The sequence below is a fragment of the Apis florea genome, unplaced genomic scaffold (genome assembly GCF_048593485.1).
Source record: "Apis florea isolate Af1SG1 unplaced genomic scaffold, ASM4859348v1 contig_3798_pilon, whole genome shotgun sequence".
NCBI classification, from domain to species: Eukaryota; Metazoa; Arthropoda; class Insecta; order Hymenoptera; family Apidae; genus Apis; species Apis florea.
Window position 1 is genome coordinate 1,625,053 of NW_028256860.1, and position 14,637 is coordinate 1,639,689.

Below are 14,637 nucleotides of genomic sequence, written 5' to 3' on the forward strand. Positions count from 1 at the left end.
AAATAAATTGAAGGATTAAGAGTATATATAACTATTAAATCGTTCATAATTTATTAATTGAAATATTTTTATTAATGAATAATGTATAGATAACTATCTCGGCGAGTAATTATTTAATGTGATAAAAATTTTTATGATTATTACCCGATTTTCATTTGTTTTTTTAAACCATAGAATAATATGAAAATTGATTTCGTATACAAGTAAAATCAAGTTTTCCAATATGAAGAAACATATCTTTCCATTAAAATAGAATTTATCAGCCAAGAAATTCATTTTCTGAAAACTATTAACAAATAATCGTTGACGTTTAATTACAATACAAAAATATCGAATCTATTCCAAATGTTTTCTTAAAATTCTTTTTTCTCTTCTAAAGATACTCTCTCCCCATGACCAGGAAAAAAAGAATTCAATTTTAAAGTCGTTTCATGTATATCTCGTTACGATCCACCGTGATCGCATCAGATCCGATCGAAGATCGAAAAGCAAAGATCCGAGCGGATCACGCAAATACAAGATGCAGAGAGAGAGAGAGAGAGAGAGAGATACCAATCCGTGCTCATCGTATCGATAACGTGATATCGATATCTGCTCCGAGGTTCGAATAATAAAACGTTCGTTAACGAACCGGTTGCCATAGTTTCGCGCAGATGGAGAATCAGGTCGAGGAGGAAGGAGCGGCTGGTGGCTTCTCCGCCAGAATTAAATTAATTAAGCCAGATTATCTCGACGGATGTTGAAAAAAAAAAAAAAGAAAAAAAGAGGAAGAAGAAGAGGGGAAAAAAACTTCAATGGAAGCCGCGTGGACGGACAAGTTTCCCTTGCCAGATCGGCCAGGAGGGGAGAAAGGAGAGGGGGAAGGAAGAGCTTCTCGTACTTTTAATTCCGTTTAAGTTCATCGCGACCATCGTTGAGACCTCGCCAAAGGCGGAAGCAGGTGTTAAGATGCCTCCTGCGGCCACATATTTTCAACATTCCTCCTCCTCTTCCCTCCTCCGTCAATTTTCATTTGGAACTTTGGCTGGCTCGCATCTTTTCACCCCTTTTGTACTACGGAAGAGACTGGCTAGGAGGGGAGGGGATGGGTCTCTGGAAAAGTGACGCACTTAAGGCTAACTTTTCTCACTTGTCCCATTTTCTCTTCTTGGTGAGGATAAACGCCACGACGCTTGGGGAACGTGTTCTTTCTTCTTCTTCTTCTTCTTCTTCTTTTGCGGGAATAATTATTAAATGTGGGTGAAGGGTGAAGGGTGGAGAAGGGTGAAATTGTGCGAAATTGGGATTTAAAGTAAAGGGTTTTAAGAAATTTGTTGGGCTCTTCGTTTTGTTGTATAAGAATTTTATTTGTATTTATTTATAGGGAATGTAAATGGAGAGTAAGGTAGAACTTTAAGTTTATATTGGTTGGACGTTTGGGGACTTTAATGAAATTTGAAAAGACAAATGTGAGGATACAGGGGAATATCTTCTGTGCAATATTTTATTCTTATGGGAATTTTTTGTATATGATATAATGATTTAAAATAACTGTAAATCCAGAAGTTACAAGAATGAAAGAATATAATAACTATTGGATTTCTAATGGATTAAAGAATTTAATATCTTTGGAAGGTCAAGATATATCAATGTTTGAAGAAATTGATGAATTTTTAATAAGTATAAATTTAAAATTAACAAAACATAATTTGTTCCATTTTTCATTGTATCATTTAATTACTTATAAATGCTCGTTTGCATAATTTGTATTGGATTATTACATATAATAAATGAAATTTATCCAAATTTATTATTACGTTTGGAAACGTGTAAAAATTTTTTATAAGATAATTAAATACACAGAATTGTTAGGAATCGAATTTAGGAATTTAAAAAGTGGAGGTATGTAGTTTGTTCACAATAAATTATCGCAATTATACATTGAATTCCATGATATATCTTTTTATCGATTCTACATGCTAAAATAAATACAAAAATTGTTTGTTTATAAAATGCAAAAATTATTAACTGAAGTTTATTTATTGAATTATAAGCAATTTAAATTTACATTAGATGAAATGAAACGGAATTAAAACGAATGGTCGAAGATAAAGCTAAAAATATTCAGCGGGAAAAATACATAAAAATTTTATATTCATATTTATATAAATATTGCTCGCACTGGCGATAAAACAAGCTGAATATAATGTTATTACAACTATTAATTTTTCCAAACTTTGCATCGTTCGATTCATCGTGCGTTTTGCAGAAAAAAAAATGTTCATTAAATAAACACAATTTAATAATCGTATCGTTAGACCTAGATAGATTATTAGATACTTTATATTTCATATTAATTTAAACATTATCACCTCTAAACAAAATTTATCGCGTAGAACCAACCCGTAGAATGATCTCCGAACAAAGAGGAATCATCCATCTTCCACCTTCGTCATTATTCATCCTGCTTATTCGCTTATTCGAATTTGATTTTCCAGCTCCGTTAACGTTATAACCAGTCACGTCAGTGTCTCTCGTTTGGCCTCGACTGAAATTTTTCAGTGAACTAACGCGCGTGCAATCATCTTCCACGCGTCTCCGCCTCCCTGTGCTCGTTTACCTGCCCGCCGGATGCTCGTACGCCAGTCTCCCGACAATAACATACGTGTCACTCACGCTGGAATACATTTTCAAACTTCCATTTCCCGTCTCGGGGAGAGGCGTTTCGATCGTTTCAGCCTCTTCCAACCCCGTGTCGAACTTTGCATTCGATCCAGGATATCGCGTTCCCTCGCGTCCTCGTTTCACCCCTCGTGTTTCAGGCAATCGTCGCACGAGTGCTCGCATAATTTTTTGAATGGAAATTTGTAAAAGATGTTTTCTTGTTAAATTGAAATTCTTTGCAAAGGAAAATAGAAACTTAATATGCATTGATTTATCGCGATGACTTTATTTAGACATTTATTACAATTATGAATATAATATTTGTTAGGTGTAAATACGTATTTGGAAAATTTTTATTCCATGTTATTTAATATCGTACGTGAAAAATATTAACGAATGAAACGGCTTGTACATCTTCGACTATGTTCGCACACGCGACACGTGGATAAAAGAAAAGTCGCCTTCGGGGATTTTAACATCTGCACTACTGTTTATTGAAATTGCAACGAAGGGACGTGAGAAATTCCACGCGTTTATCCAACGCCTCGGTTCGAAAGGAATTTCCGAGAAAGAGATTGCAAGAATCTCGAACACCGATCTCGAAAGCGATCATTAGAATGGAAAAATAATTACACCGTCGAAAGTAAAAAATAAAAAATTCGAGACTACGTTTATATTTTCCGCTTATGTTTATATCGTAGATGTGTTGTTAATAGCTCATCATTAATCAACGTAATTCATTATCGAGCACGCTATTAAATATATTAATCAACCTAATTAATTAAGCTGTATAAATGTTTGCGCAATATTGTCGCGTAGTTTCGTAGATGTGCACTCGAAATGGCCAGGAAATTTATAAAATCTATGACGCGGACAATATTAATTGCGGTGATGTTGCGTTTGATTAAATTTCATTAAATAATTCAACGCTTGGAATAATAGTAAATGCGTAAACGAATTAGATATTGCTATCTCTTCTTTTTTATTTGTTTATTAAAGTATTAGTGAATGCAGCGTTTAAAGTTAAAGAAGATGAAATTCAAACGATCCAAGTTATGTTATACTTTTTCCAACACGAAACAAAACATATTAAAACGAAGGGAAGAAATATTAATCGCGAAATAATAAAATGCAGAGATTTAGAGATTATGAGGATACATTGGTAAATCCGATTTTCCCCTAAAAGTTTGATAAAAATTTCATCAACAATTTCGCGTGATTAATTCACAATGAATTTTCACGAACGATCACGCACGAAACTAGCACGAAACCAAGCTGGACGAGAGACGGTGGCGAAAAGAATGGCGCTGGCTACGCCGAGCAAAAAACGTGGTCGAATAATTAAAAGCTCGCCGCGCACCTTTCACTCCGGGACAATTGAAATAAAAGAGCATCTCTCGTGTTCCCGAGCGAAAGCAAGCAACACCGGAAACGAACAGTGGAAGCATCGGTGTATACGCTTATAAATAATAGAGCGGAAGGGGCGAAAATATCGTATGAGGGAAGGAAGGAAGGAAGATGGCGAAGGAAAAGTGGGTCGCGGCGTGGTTGAGAAAGGACGGGTGATAAACGAGCGCGGTTGCGACAAGGGAGATGGTAGAAAAATAATGCGATTCTCGCGTGAGCTCGATGAATTGTGGAACGGCGGTGGAAAGTGTCGAACGAGGAAGGAAGGAATCAAGGAGGGGTAACAGGATGATGAATGGTTGAATGAAGATTAATAATTGCGGCCGAATATTGCGCAAGGAGGGTGGTTGAAACGAAGAAGAGCGAAATTATCGATTTATACGTGCGACTCGAGTCGATTTAATTATCCAAGAGATTATTTGATAATCTAGATTTGAGGCGTAACGTCGACAATTGTAACAACGAAGAAGGCGATCTGAAAAACGTATTTCGGAAATTTGGATCAATTTAATTTAATTCGATACAAAAGTGTGATAAGAAAATAATGGATAATTAAATACGTGGAATCTGATGATGGATTAATGCAAAATTTTTATTGAAATTCGTTTAAAGTATTTTCTACATTTTTCAGAAAAATTAAGAATTATTTCTATTCCTTGAAATTTGTTCAAAACAAAATATTCTCAACCGCGGATGGTGAATATAAGGAAAAAAGTATGTGTGGATAGAATGTATAGAGTGGATGGATGAGGGTGGTAGAAAGAAGGGTGAATACTCCCTTTCGTCGACAGATTCGTAGCGTCGGAAACGACGATTTGTCAGGGAAGCTCGTTCGTCCAACAAGAGATAACACCAAACTTTCAGAGACGTTGTGAAGAACGAACATCCGTGGCTAACAAATGCGTCTCCCTCTTGGACCGTGTCGGGAGCCACTTTGTTATGATTACAAATAGTCGTTTGCACGGTGAACGTGCATGGCAAATATGAGTTAGATATAAAATGTGTCAAACTTGAGTGAGGAAGAGCGTGAAAAATTAGATTCTTTTTATCCCCCCGTTCACTTGCGTAGGATATAAAATGTTTATCTGAAGGATGGAGGGCGAAATATAATATTTTAAATAATACAGCGATCGTGATGAATATCCCACTCGACAATGTTCAATTCAATGTAATTTTGATTTTCCATAGTAATTTTCACTGGATATAATACAATCAAAACAGTTTATTTATCTGTTCGAACTTTGCTCAAAGATTGCTCCCCGCCAGTGTCACTCTTTGAAATAGCATTAAAGTATTCGAGTTAACGAGGAATGTTTCGTGCTTCTAAAAAATTCATACGTAACGATCGCAATGATCGTTCAACAAACCTTTCCCATCCCGCCGTTGAAATAACACAATGTCATTGTACACGTTCGAAACATGGCCGAAATCGAGGAAAAAGTCAATACTCGAGTCGAAAACGTGGTGAAACGCCGTTTTGTCTTCGACGCGTAAACGCGCTCTCTCTCCTTTTCAACGCCTTTATACGGCCAACAAAGTGTCCGATATTAATAATAAGTGAACGAAAACGCCCCGGGCGGATATATTTAGAGGACAAACATACGCACGTTTAATTCTTCACATAGAACGAAATCGACCGATTGGCCTTGCGCTCTCCTCTCTTAAATATTTAATTATAATTATTCGATATTTGCACGGGCGCATTAGCGAACCGTGGCATGATTTATTCCTGTTCCTGTATTACGAGAGAAAATATTAAAGATTTGCGAATTTATCTTTTATATATATTTGTTTGTAAGATTTTATGAGATTTTTGTATTCATTTCGATTTTACGTTTACATGTTAATACGACGCGTGAATAAAAATTTTAATTGATTTTAATTAGAGGTACAATTTTTTAAATACTGAAATTAAATTACTTGAAAATATCAACGTGTTCTCGTTATTTTGCGAGAGATTTGTTGAAAATAATTTTAAATACAATGAAAGTGAGGAGAGAATAAAAAGAGCGAAGTAAGAGTAAAAATGAACGTGACCGATGAAATACGATATATACAATAATAGTACAACGTACATCGTTTTCAACGTATACACCTTTTATGATGTATAATAAAATCTCTATAAATAAAATCGAAAATTTCTACTAATCTACAACTAATCCTCGCAAATTAAAAAGTTCACGAAACGAAAAAAAAAAAAGAAAAGAAAGAAAGGATAAAAACAATTTTCGCTAATTTTACATGCGCGAATTTACATATTCACACAACTCGAAACGAATTTTTACGTCCACGCGAGCAACAATCCACCACGATTTGATTATGTAACTCTGGCGAATGCACCAGGGATGCGAAAGCGAGTCGGCGTGAAATATCTTTCGCGATCGCCCCTCCCCTCACCGCAGAACGGGGTGGCGAGAAAAACGCGCGGAAAACAACCGGCTACTGATTACAGCGATGACAAATGGTGGCGTGGGAATTACGAAATGAAGGTTTAATAAGGTATGAGACGGATAGGGCGACGGCCACATTCCCCGCGCTAATTAACAAATCCAATTTTAATCGACGCTCCAATTCGCGCCCCCTCTCTGGCCCACGTTGCGCCATGGAGGGTAAAAGTGATCAGCGGCTGCCTCCCCCCTCCTCGTGGCGAAATTATTTCGCGTCAGCTGGACCCTCATTTGCTCTTTTCCCCCTTTTTTTTTCATTTCCTTCTTCTGGGAAATGCGATTACCACGACGCTTCGATGGTTTATCTCTGGTTTATGTGTGATGTATCAGCTTTACGAAAGATCGAAATAAATCGTGGAAATTGGTGTACAAGTAAATCGAGTTTGCTTTAAACTCGATTTCTCTAAAAATAGAGAAAAATAAAGAAAAATTCGTTAAAACAATCCTTGAATTAAAGTTTCAAAGAATGAAATACCAATGAAATTCTAGTTATCGTAGGATCAAGATCAACAATGACAACATATCCTTCTATATATCCTTCATCGTTTCACCATTACCCGAAAAATTATCGCTCGATCCACCCACAAATTGAAATCGTTCGTAAATTCAAAAAAAGAGAAACAACGTTCCCCCGATTCTCTATACCAAATTGACGTCCTACCATTGTCATCGAACGTCACGATGAACCTCAGAGTCAATGAAAACGCGTAACAAACAAAAAAAAAAAAAAGAAAACGCGTATCCCACATATCTCCCGTCAATTGTCCCGAGATTTTTCGGCCTGGTGGTGTCCGTAATAACCAAAACGCAGGAACGAAGGGAGCGTTGAATGACCGGACTTTCCGCGATCACACCCGAATAATTCAGGAAACCGAGTCCGAGGATCGAAAGCGATGACACGAATGGCATGCCAGCCGTGTCCGTGGTAACCCAATGGGGCCGGTCTCTTAATTAAAAATCGTGAAATCCGGCCCCCCGTCGTGTCCCTTTGTTACCGTTCTCGTCATTCGTCGTTTCGTTGAGCAGAGAGAGAGAGAGAGAGAGAGAGAGAGAGAAAAGAAGGGAAAAAAGGGGGAAAAAAACGAGGAAAATAAAGCATAGCGGCGTCTACTACGGTTTTTCCATGGTGTGTCGTTGAAAAACGATCAGCAAGCGGGACAACCATTGCTCGCATCCGCCATTCTTTCGTTTGTACGCATCCACGCGAGCGCCCTCGTCCTTTTCCTCCTCCCTTTCTCTTTTATTTTGCTCCTTTTCTCTCTCTTTTTTTATTATCCTTCTCGTTTCTTTCTCTTCTCTACGCCGCTTTTTTCCCTGCTCGCGCTTTTATTTTATCCCACGCGAAACATTCTTATCCGAATTTATCGTAGGTTTAGAATCGGGAAATAAATAGTTCGCGGGAGTTGTTTGGCGAGTTAGAAACCAATTTTTTTTTTTTTTTTTTCATTCGATGATTTGTTACGATCGTTTCTCTATTCCTCGATTATTTCTTCCTAACTTGACGATTTGAAGATATTTCTTTTATATCCATGTAGCTAGGATATTTATAATATACGATTTTTTTTTCTGAAGAAAAGAGAATTTGGAAATACTTAGTAAGATATAATAGGGGATATAATAGGTAGACAGATATCTTGGGTATTTTTTGAATAATTATTAAAAACTTTGCGAATAACTATTTCACAGATTAGTTTCGATTAATTGTGTTTTTAAGATAAAACTTAAATTGATTTATACAAATATTATAATTTATTTTTCGAAATATTAATTAAAAAATGGAAAAATATTTTCTTAAAAGTATTATTCGACAAACGACGAGATTTCGTTGGATTACGATATAAACAACTATGGTTAAAATTTATTACCATCTATTCTTCGTCTCTTCCACATTTCGACTCTTCGATCTCGAGATTCCTGTGACAACACTCGCTCGTGTTACGAGATTGTTGGACTGTAAAACAACCGTATACACGGCATGGGGCGCCAAAGCACAGGTGCATCGCCCCTTCGTATATATATCCAGCTATAAGTTTCATTGTTCGCTCGGTGGGTAAGTATCGTGCGTGCATGCTCACGAATTTTATGGGTCGATCTTTTCGTGAATATTACGACGGTCGTTAACGTTCATGGCGGATGGAATTTCTTGAAAAGGGAAAAACTCACTTTCTCTGTCTCTCTCTCTCTCCCTCTCTGTCTGAACTGTGCGCTGGCCTCGATCGATAAAAGAGAAAAAGAGCGCGCGCTTTTAAAATTCAGTCGCCGAGTTAGTGCGCGGAATTGCGAACGGTGAATTAGCGGAAACGTGTTTTTAATGTAAACCGAAATTAATAGAACGTGGTGGAGGAATGTGGGAAGGGAATGTTGGCGGAAATGATGGTTTCTCTCGAGCAGGGTGGGTTTTTTTTTTTCAGGGAGAGTGTGGTCGGGGTTTATCGAGGTTTGTTGTTCAGGGCATTCGTTTTTCTTATACAGGACTTGAAGAACTAATGGTTATTCTTCTTTTTTATATACCTAGAATTTCAGTATATGGAAGAGTTTTTTCAATAGAAATCCTTTAATAAAAGACTTTAGTGTCTATATGAAAGTTAAGTATATTTTTATGTCACTTGATGAAGAAGGAAAAATATTTCGTTATGATATAATTAATCCTAGGGTGCATATAGCTTTAGAAGGTTTGAGGAAAGATTTTGTATCCATATGAGAAAAAAATGTAATTTTTGAAATGAAATATTAAATGAATTAGTCACTGAATGAAATTTTTATTGTTTCATTCTGTAAAAAATGTTTAGATTTATAATGGATGAACTTGAAGAATACGTAAAAGAAAAGCATTTTTTTCAAAGATTTACAAAGTATTTACATCGATTAAAGTGAATTCCTGCATAAGATCGTTAAACCGTCAAACGAAGTTTCCCATTTTCAAGTACATTTTCAACCTGGATTGGTTTAATCAATTAAGGTTTCTAGGTCGGCGTCAAATTTTTTTCTCCAGAATTATTCTTTCGTTTCTTTTTTTTTTTTTTTTTTTTTTCTAAGTAAAACCTCGAAAGGTTCTAAGAAAAATTGAGTAAGAAAAATAATTTGCACTTTCTTTCCACAGTTTTAACTCTTTTATTTTTTTTTAAACAACTAAAATACGCACGTTAAATTAATATCAATATTTTATCAACATTCTCAAATAGAGAAAACTCTCTCTGCTTGTTTTTAATTATTAATATTAACTTTTTGTTTTATATATATTTTTTCTTTTAATGAAATATAAATTATTAATATTTCTATTTCCTTTTTCTATATTTTATAGAGTGCCACGTCTCCTGGTGCTAGCAACGATGGTCTCACGAAACAGCAATTGGAGCTCATTCAACAGATTATGCAACAAACGCAGCAACAGCAGCAACAACAGCAACAAACATCCGCGCAACAGCCACAGCAACAACGGAACAATTCGTCAAGCACAGTCACAGCGCAGATTCAAAAAACGCAAAAACCGTCCGTCAAATCCACAACTTCATCTGGCAGCGTTTCGAATAATTCTGGAAGTTCAAATGCAACAAATAACGCGAGATCCAGCCCCAAACCTAAAGTCTGGAGTCACGTACAGGTAAGTGAAGTAATATTTTTTTTTTAACCCTTAATTAATAATTAATAATTATTAAAAATTCTCAATATAGAGATTTCCTTCTTTAGAAAAGAAATATTTCTAATATTTTATTTATTAAATCGCAAACATCTTGCAGAATGCAAGGAAAAAGAAATAATTAAATTAAAATCAAATTATCAAATTTAATGAAATAGAACTTACTTAAACTTTTAAAAATCATAAAATTTATGTTTAATAAATTATAAGATTCGTAATAAAAAAAGATTTAACGAAAAAAATTAAACGATATCTTCAAAAATACATTTATGAATAAATTACGAATATGTGCATAAGACATAAATATATTCATATAATATCTAAAAGCATTCAGACTTTTTCAATGCTTTCAAAAATGTAGCTTTAATTTCTCAAATTAAAAATTTTATTATCTTATATTACATCTCTTTTCCACGAGTTATAATTGCCTCGTTTAAAAGGCAATTAACTAATTCTTTTAAATAAATTCAGATATAAAATTAGATATAAAAAGACGATATAAAATTCTTCGCAATAAATAATTTCCAAGAAAAGAAAAAAATAAATTATATCAATTTTAATTTCATGTAAAGATCTTTCTTCGATTAAAATTTATTTCACTTGTCGATTTTTCAAATTATATGAATATCTGAAAAAACTCTTGACAAATTGTTCTAATCTAAGTATAGCTTTGCATAACAAGCTAAAGGATTCACTCTCCAAAAATGTCCCACGAATATAGCACTCTATTTTAAAGAAAGAGATAAATAAAATACATTAATTCCAATCCTAAAATCGCACATAAGTAATGGTTCGTGACACTCTCACCGAGATTCCACCTCAAGATGTCAAAGGAGATGACAAAGAAATATTACTTTCACCATTACTTAATAGCGACTCAACATTGTGATACGTTGCAATGTGCATACATTATTTGGTTTACTTCATGCGAAAATATTTTAACGATGGCGGACTATGCCTAGTGATATATTTTGTCATTACAACTAATCAACGCAGCGTGACCTGTTAAAGCTCCGATAGCTGGTATGCGTTTAAATCGCGTTTGTTCCCCTCGATTCTCTTTTTCGAATCATTATCTTTCGAAATAATTTGCCAATTTCCGTTCTCAGATTATCTTCTTTTTCAGAATGGATGCGATAATTAATCTGTTATTCTCGTTTAGATTTCCACAAATTTCTCTTTGATATAAATAAAATATGATAAACACGCATGCGGATATAATACATCACTCAGTTGAGAGATTTATTAGTTTTTAGAACAATGAAGGATAAAACAGAACTAAAAAAAAGAAGAAAAAGAATTTAATAACGCCTGAGGGCAGCATCAAATCGAGAGGCAGCTAGTTTAAATTAGAATAAGATTAATCAAAAGTATGGTGCACAATTTTTAAATTTTTTCTTCATCAAAGACAAAACATTAGATATAAAAATGATAGACGTGGAAACAAAATATTAGATAAAATGTATATATATATATATATTTTTAAAAGATGATCTTTATTTCTTTGTGAATTCACTGTAACTATATTTCCTTAAATATTTCTTTTCCAATTATAATTTTTTTTCCATTATTTTCTCTTTCATAATATATAAATTTATTTTAATTATTTTATGATATTATATTACAGCTATATAATTGCCAATTTTATCATATATGATAAAAAATTTACTAGTGTTTCAGAAATCGTATATATATAAACATTCTCCACATATGCTTATTCTTTTTTTTTTTGTGATTGAAAAAATTGAAAATCATAGTTAGGAATGATGGTAACAATATCTAATGAAGTAGGAAATATTTAATAAAAAATTTTATTGTCTATTTAAATGAAACAAAGGATACAATGTAAAGATTGAATGCATATAAAAAGTCAAAACTTTTCCTTACGAAATGAATATAACAAATATTCATATATGAATTTATTCTCTCACTATTTCAATTTAATTCTATAATAATAAACACTTTGTTATTTTAAAATTGAAATTGTCACACCATTGATCCATCATCGTTCAAGGAATCGTAACACTTGCACTCAAGTTCCAAATTTGTATCGATATTTCTATTATCACTCAATAATTTAATTTTTCTAATTATTCCACAAAATGAGAAATATCGAATACAATAAATACATTCAAATCGTGTACAAATCAATACAATTCCAATCCATCGATAGAAGATTAATTCTGTGCCCGATACACGTCGTGTACACAATGCTATTCTATTTCTGAATGAACGTTTAATAATGAACCGGTAGAACACAGGATTTAGAGTAACCCCGTTTCACGCGAGTTAGTTTCAACCGGTCGTAAAACAAAAGCAATCACGGCCCACGACGTTTCTCAATTGTTGATACAAGAAATACAATCGGCAAACACGGAGCATGTTGCCACAAGGAATTCAGTTTCCAGCCACCTAAACATATCACCCATGCGTCTTCCACGTTGACTTAATCGATCTAATAGTAGTTGCTCGGTCCATCGTGGGGACAAATTGTTTACCGTTTGCTTCAATCTATGTATAAGAACAATAAACTCTAATCGCGATGCATTAGCGGGGATCAACAACAGCGTGGATCCTCTCCTATCTCTTTTTGTGTTTGACTTTTGTTGACGCACAATGTGGTCAATGTGAAAATCGCTGAATTCACGTGAATTGTTGCGATTCATCGAACGTAAAATTGTATTCAATCTCGTACATTTACGAATTATACATACGCGGGGGGAAAAATTGCTTGTATTCTTTATTCGATCGAATCCTAGCCGTTTAAAACGCTTTCGAGTTTAATACATTTTAAGTTCGTGTAAAACTGGATGCTCGTCGAATAACACGATTAAATTTTTAACTTGCCGCTCCGGTATTATTGGGCTTGAAAATTGAATGTAACCCAGGTTTAATTAAAATTAAATATGCATCGTTTATTTAAAATTTATCGAGCATATTTTCAATGGGCTCGAAAACGTATTTTAAAAACGTATGCACGCGATATATCCTTGAGAAATTTTAAGCGTCTTTGATTGTTTGCATATCAAAATTAAAAAAAAAAAAAAAAATGAACGAATCGATTAAAGAATTATTTTTCATATTGATTGCATTTGAATTACTTTGAAATTATATTAAAATATAATACCGATAAATGTTTGATGTACAAATTACTTTCAAGATTCTATAATAAGACTCTTTATTTAAGACATATTATTATAGATTTAAAATACATTGCAATTCTCATAATATAACTCCATCCTCGATTAAATTGCTATAAATAAATCCGAAACTCGTTTCAAAATTTCCTATTCAAATCTCCATTCCTCTTGAAATCTCGTACAATTCCACATCTCTAAAATTCTTCAAAATTTCGCCTCGATTCTCCACAAAGAAATTCATTCGAAGAAGCCATGCGATATTTTTCATCGGAGTCTAGAGAAAAACAATTAACCGTTCGATAAATACTTCGATCACCCGAACCTTTGTTTCCACCTAACCTTCATTACATTAATGGCATAATAACCATTGCGACCAACGGAAGGGCTCACGGTTGTCCCCAAACAGAGCAAGAAGCGAGCTCGCCCCGAAATCGATCGAATCGTCATTAATATGTATGAGATCTTGCGCCGATGGAAGGTGGATGAAGTTGGTGTCCTCTTCGACCGAGGGGGTGGAAACGAAGAATTCGCCGGAATCCTCGTTAACCCAGGAGAACGAGGGCCTGGTCGTAATTGGCCAGGAATTCGTGGACGAACGGATTCTCAGGGACTTTCGTCGGCCCGCTTTCGTCGCGAGGAAACAATCGAAGTGGTTCGAGCTTTATCCCATTCCTCGAGATCAAAGGGCGGCCCACACCACAAACGGGGAATAAATACTTTCACTTGGGGATCGATTGGGGAGCGTTTCCAACAATAAGGGAACCGCGGATGGATTTTAGAAAGAGGATTGTTTTTTGGATTTTTTTTTTTTTGTCTTTTAATTTGAATTCGTTAATGAGGAAGTTTGCTTGTGTTGAAATTGTATTTTCATTTGGGAATGGAAAGTGTTTGACAATGGGGATGAAGAAGATGTGATTATAAAGATCGTGTCTGAGAGATAGAAAAATCTTAGTTTATTTAATGAAAAATTAAATCGCTTGAAGCTTAGATAGTGTTAATAATAAAAATGAGGAGCTGTGGAAATATTAAAATATAATAATGATCGAGCAAATGAAAGTGTTTTATTTTTGACAATATAATCAAAAGTATATATTTTACAATAATAATAGATATGGACGAACATGTGCCTTATCGTGTGATCTTAGAACAAAATTTCTACTTATTTTTTTTTGTATTTGTTTTAATTTGCACAATGAAACATTCTAATATAAACAAAGAATAGTTAAAGAAATTATAACAATTATTTAAAAAAATATCACTATACAACTTTATTCTTATTGTTTTATTAAAAAAATTAAATTCCTTTTTAGAAAAGGAATCTATAATTATAACTTGCAACTTGTTAATTGACATTGTCGTTAAT

At 34.2% G+C, this 14,637-nt stretch overlaps 1 protein-coding gene across 5 annotated transcripts in view; it reads left to right on the forward strand.

Annotated features, from left to right (window-relative positions):
* LOC100872588 (uncharacterized) overlaps positions 1–14,637 on the forward strand; it is a 607,316-nt gene that overhangs the window by 517,498 nt on the left and 75,181 nt on the right. For all 5 annotated transcript variants that reach the window (XM_012484533.3, XM_086915859.1, XM_086915861.1 and 2 more), the window contains one exon: positions 9,799–10,098. In XM_012484533.3, the coding sequence (XP_012339987.3) occupies positions 9,799–10,098 (300 nt within the window). The remainder of the gene's footprint in view (positions 1–9,798; positions 10,099–14,637) is intronic.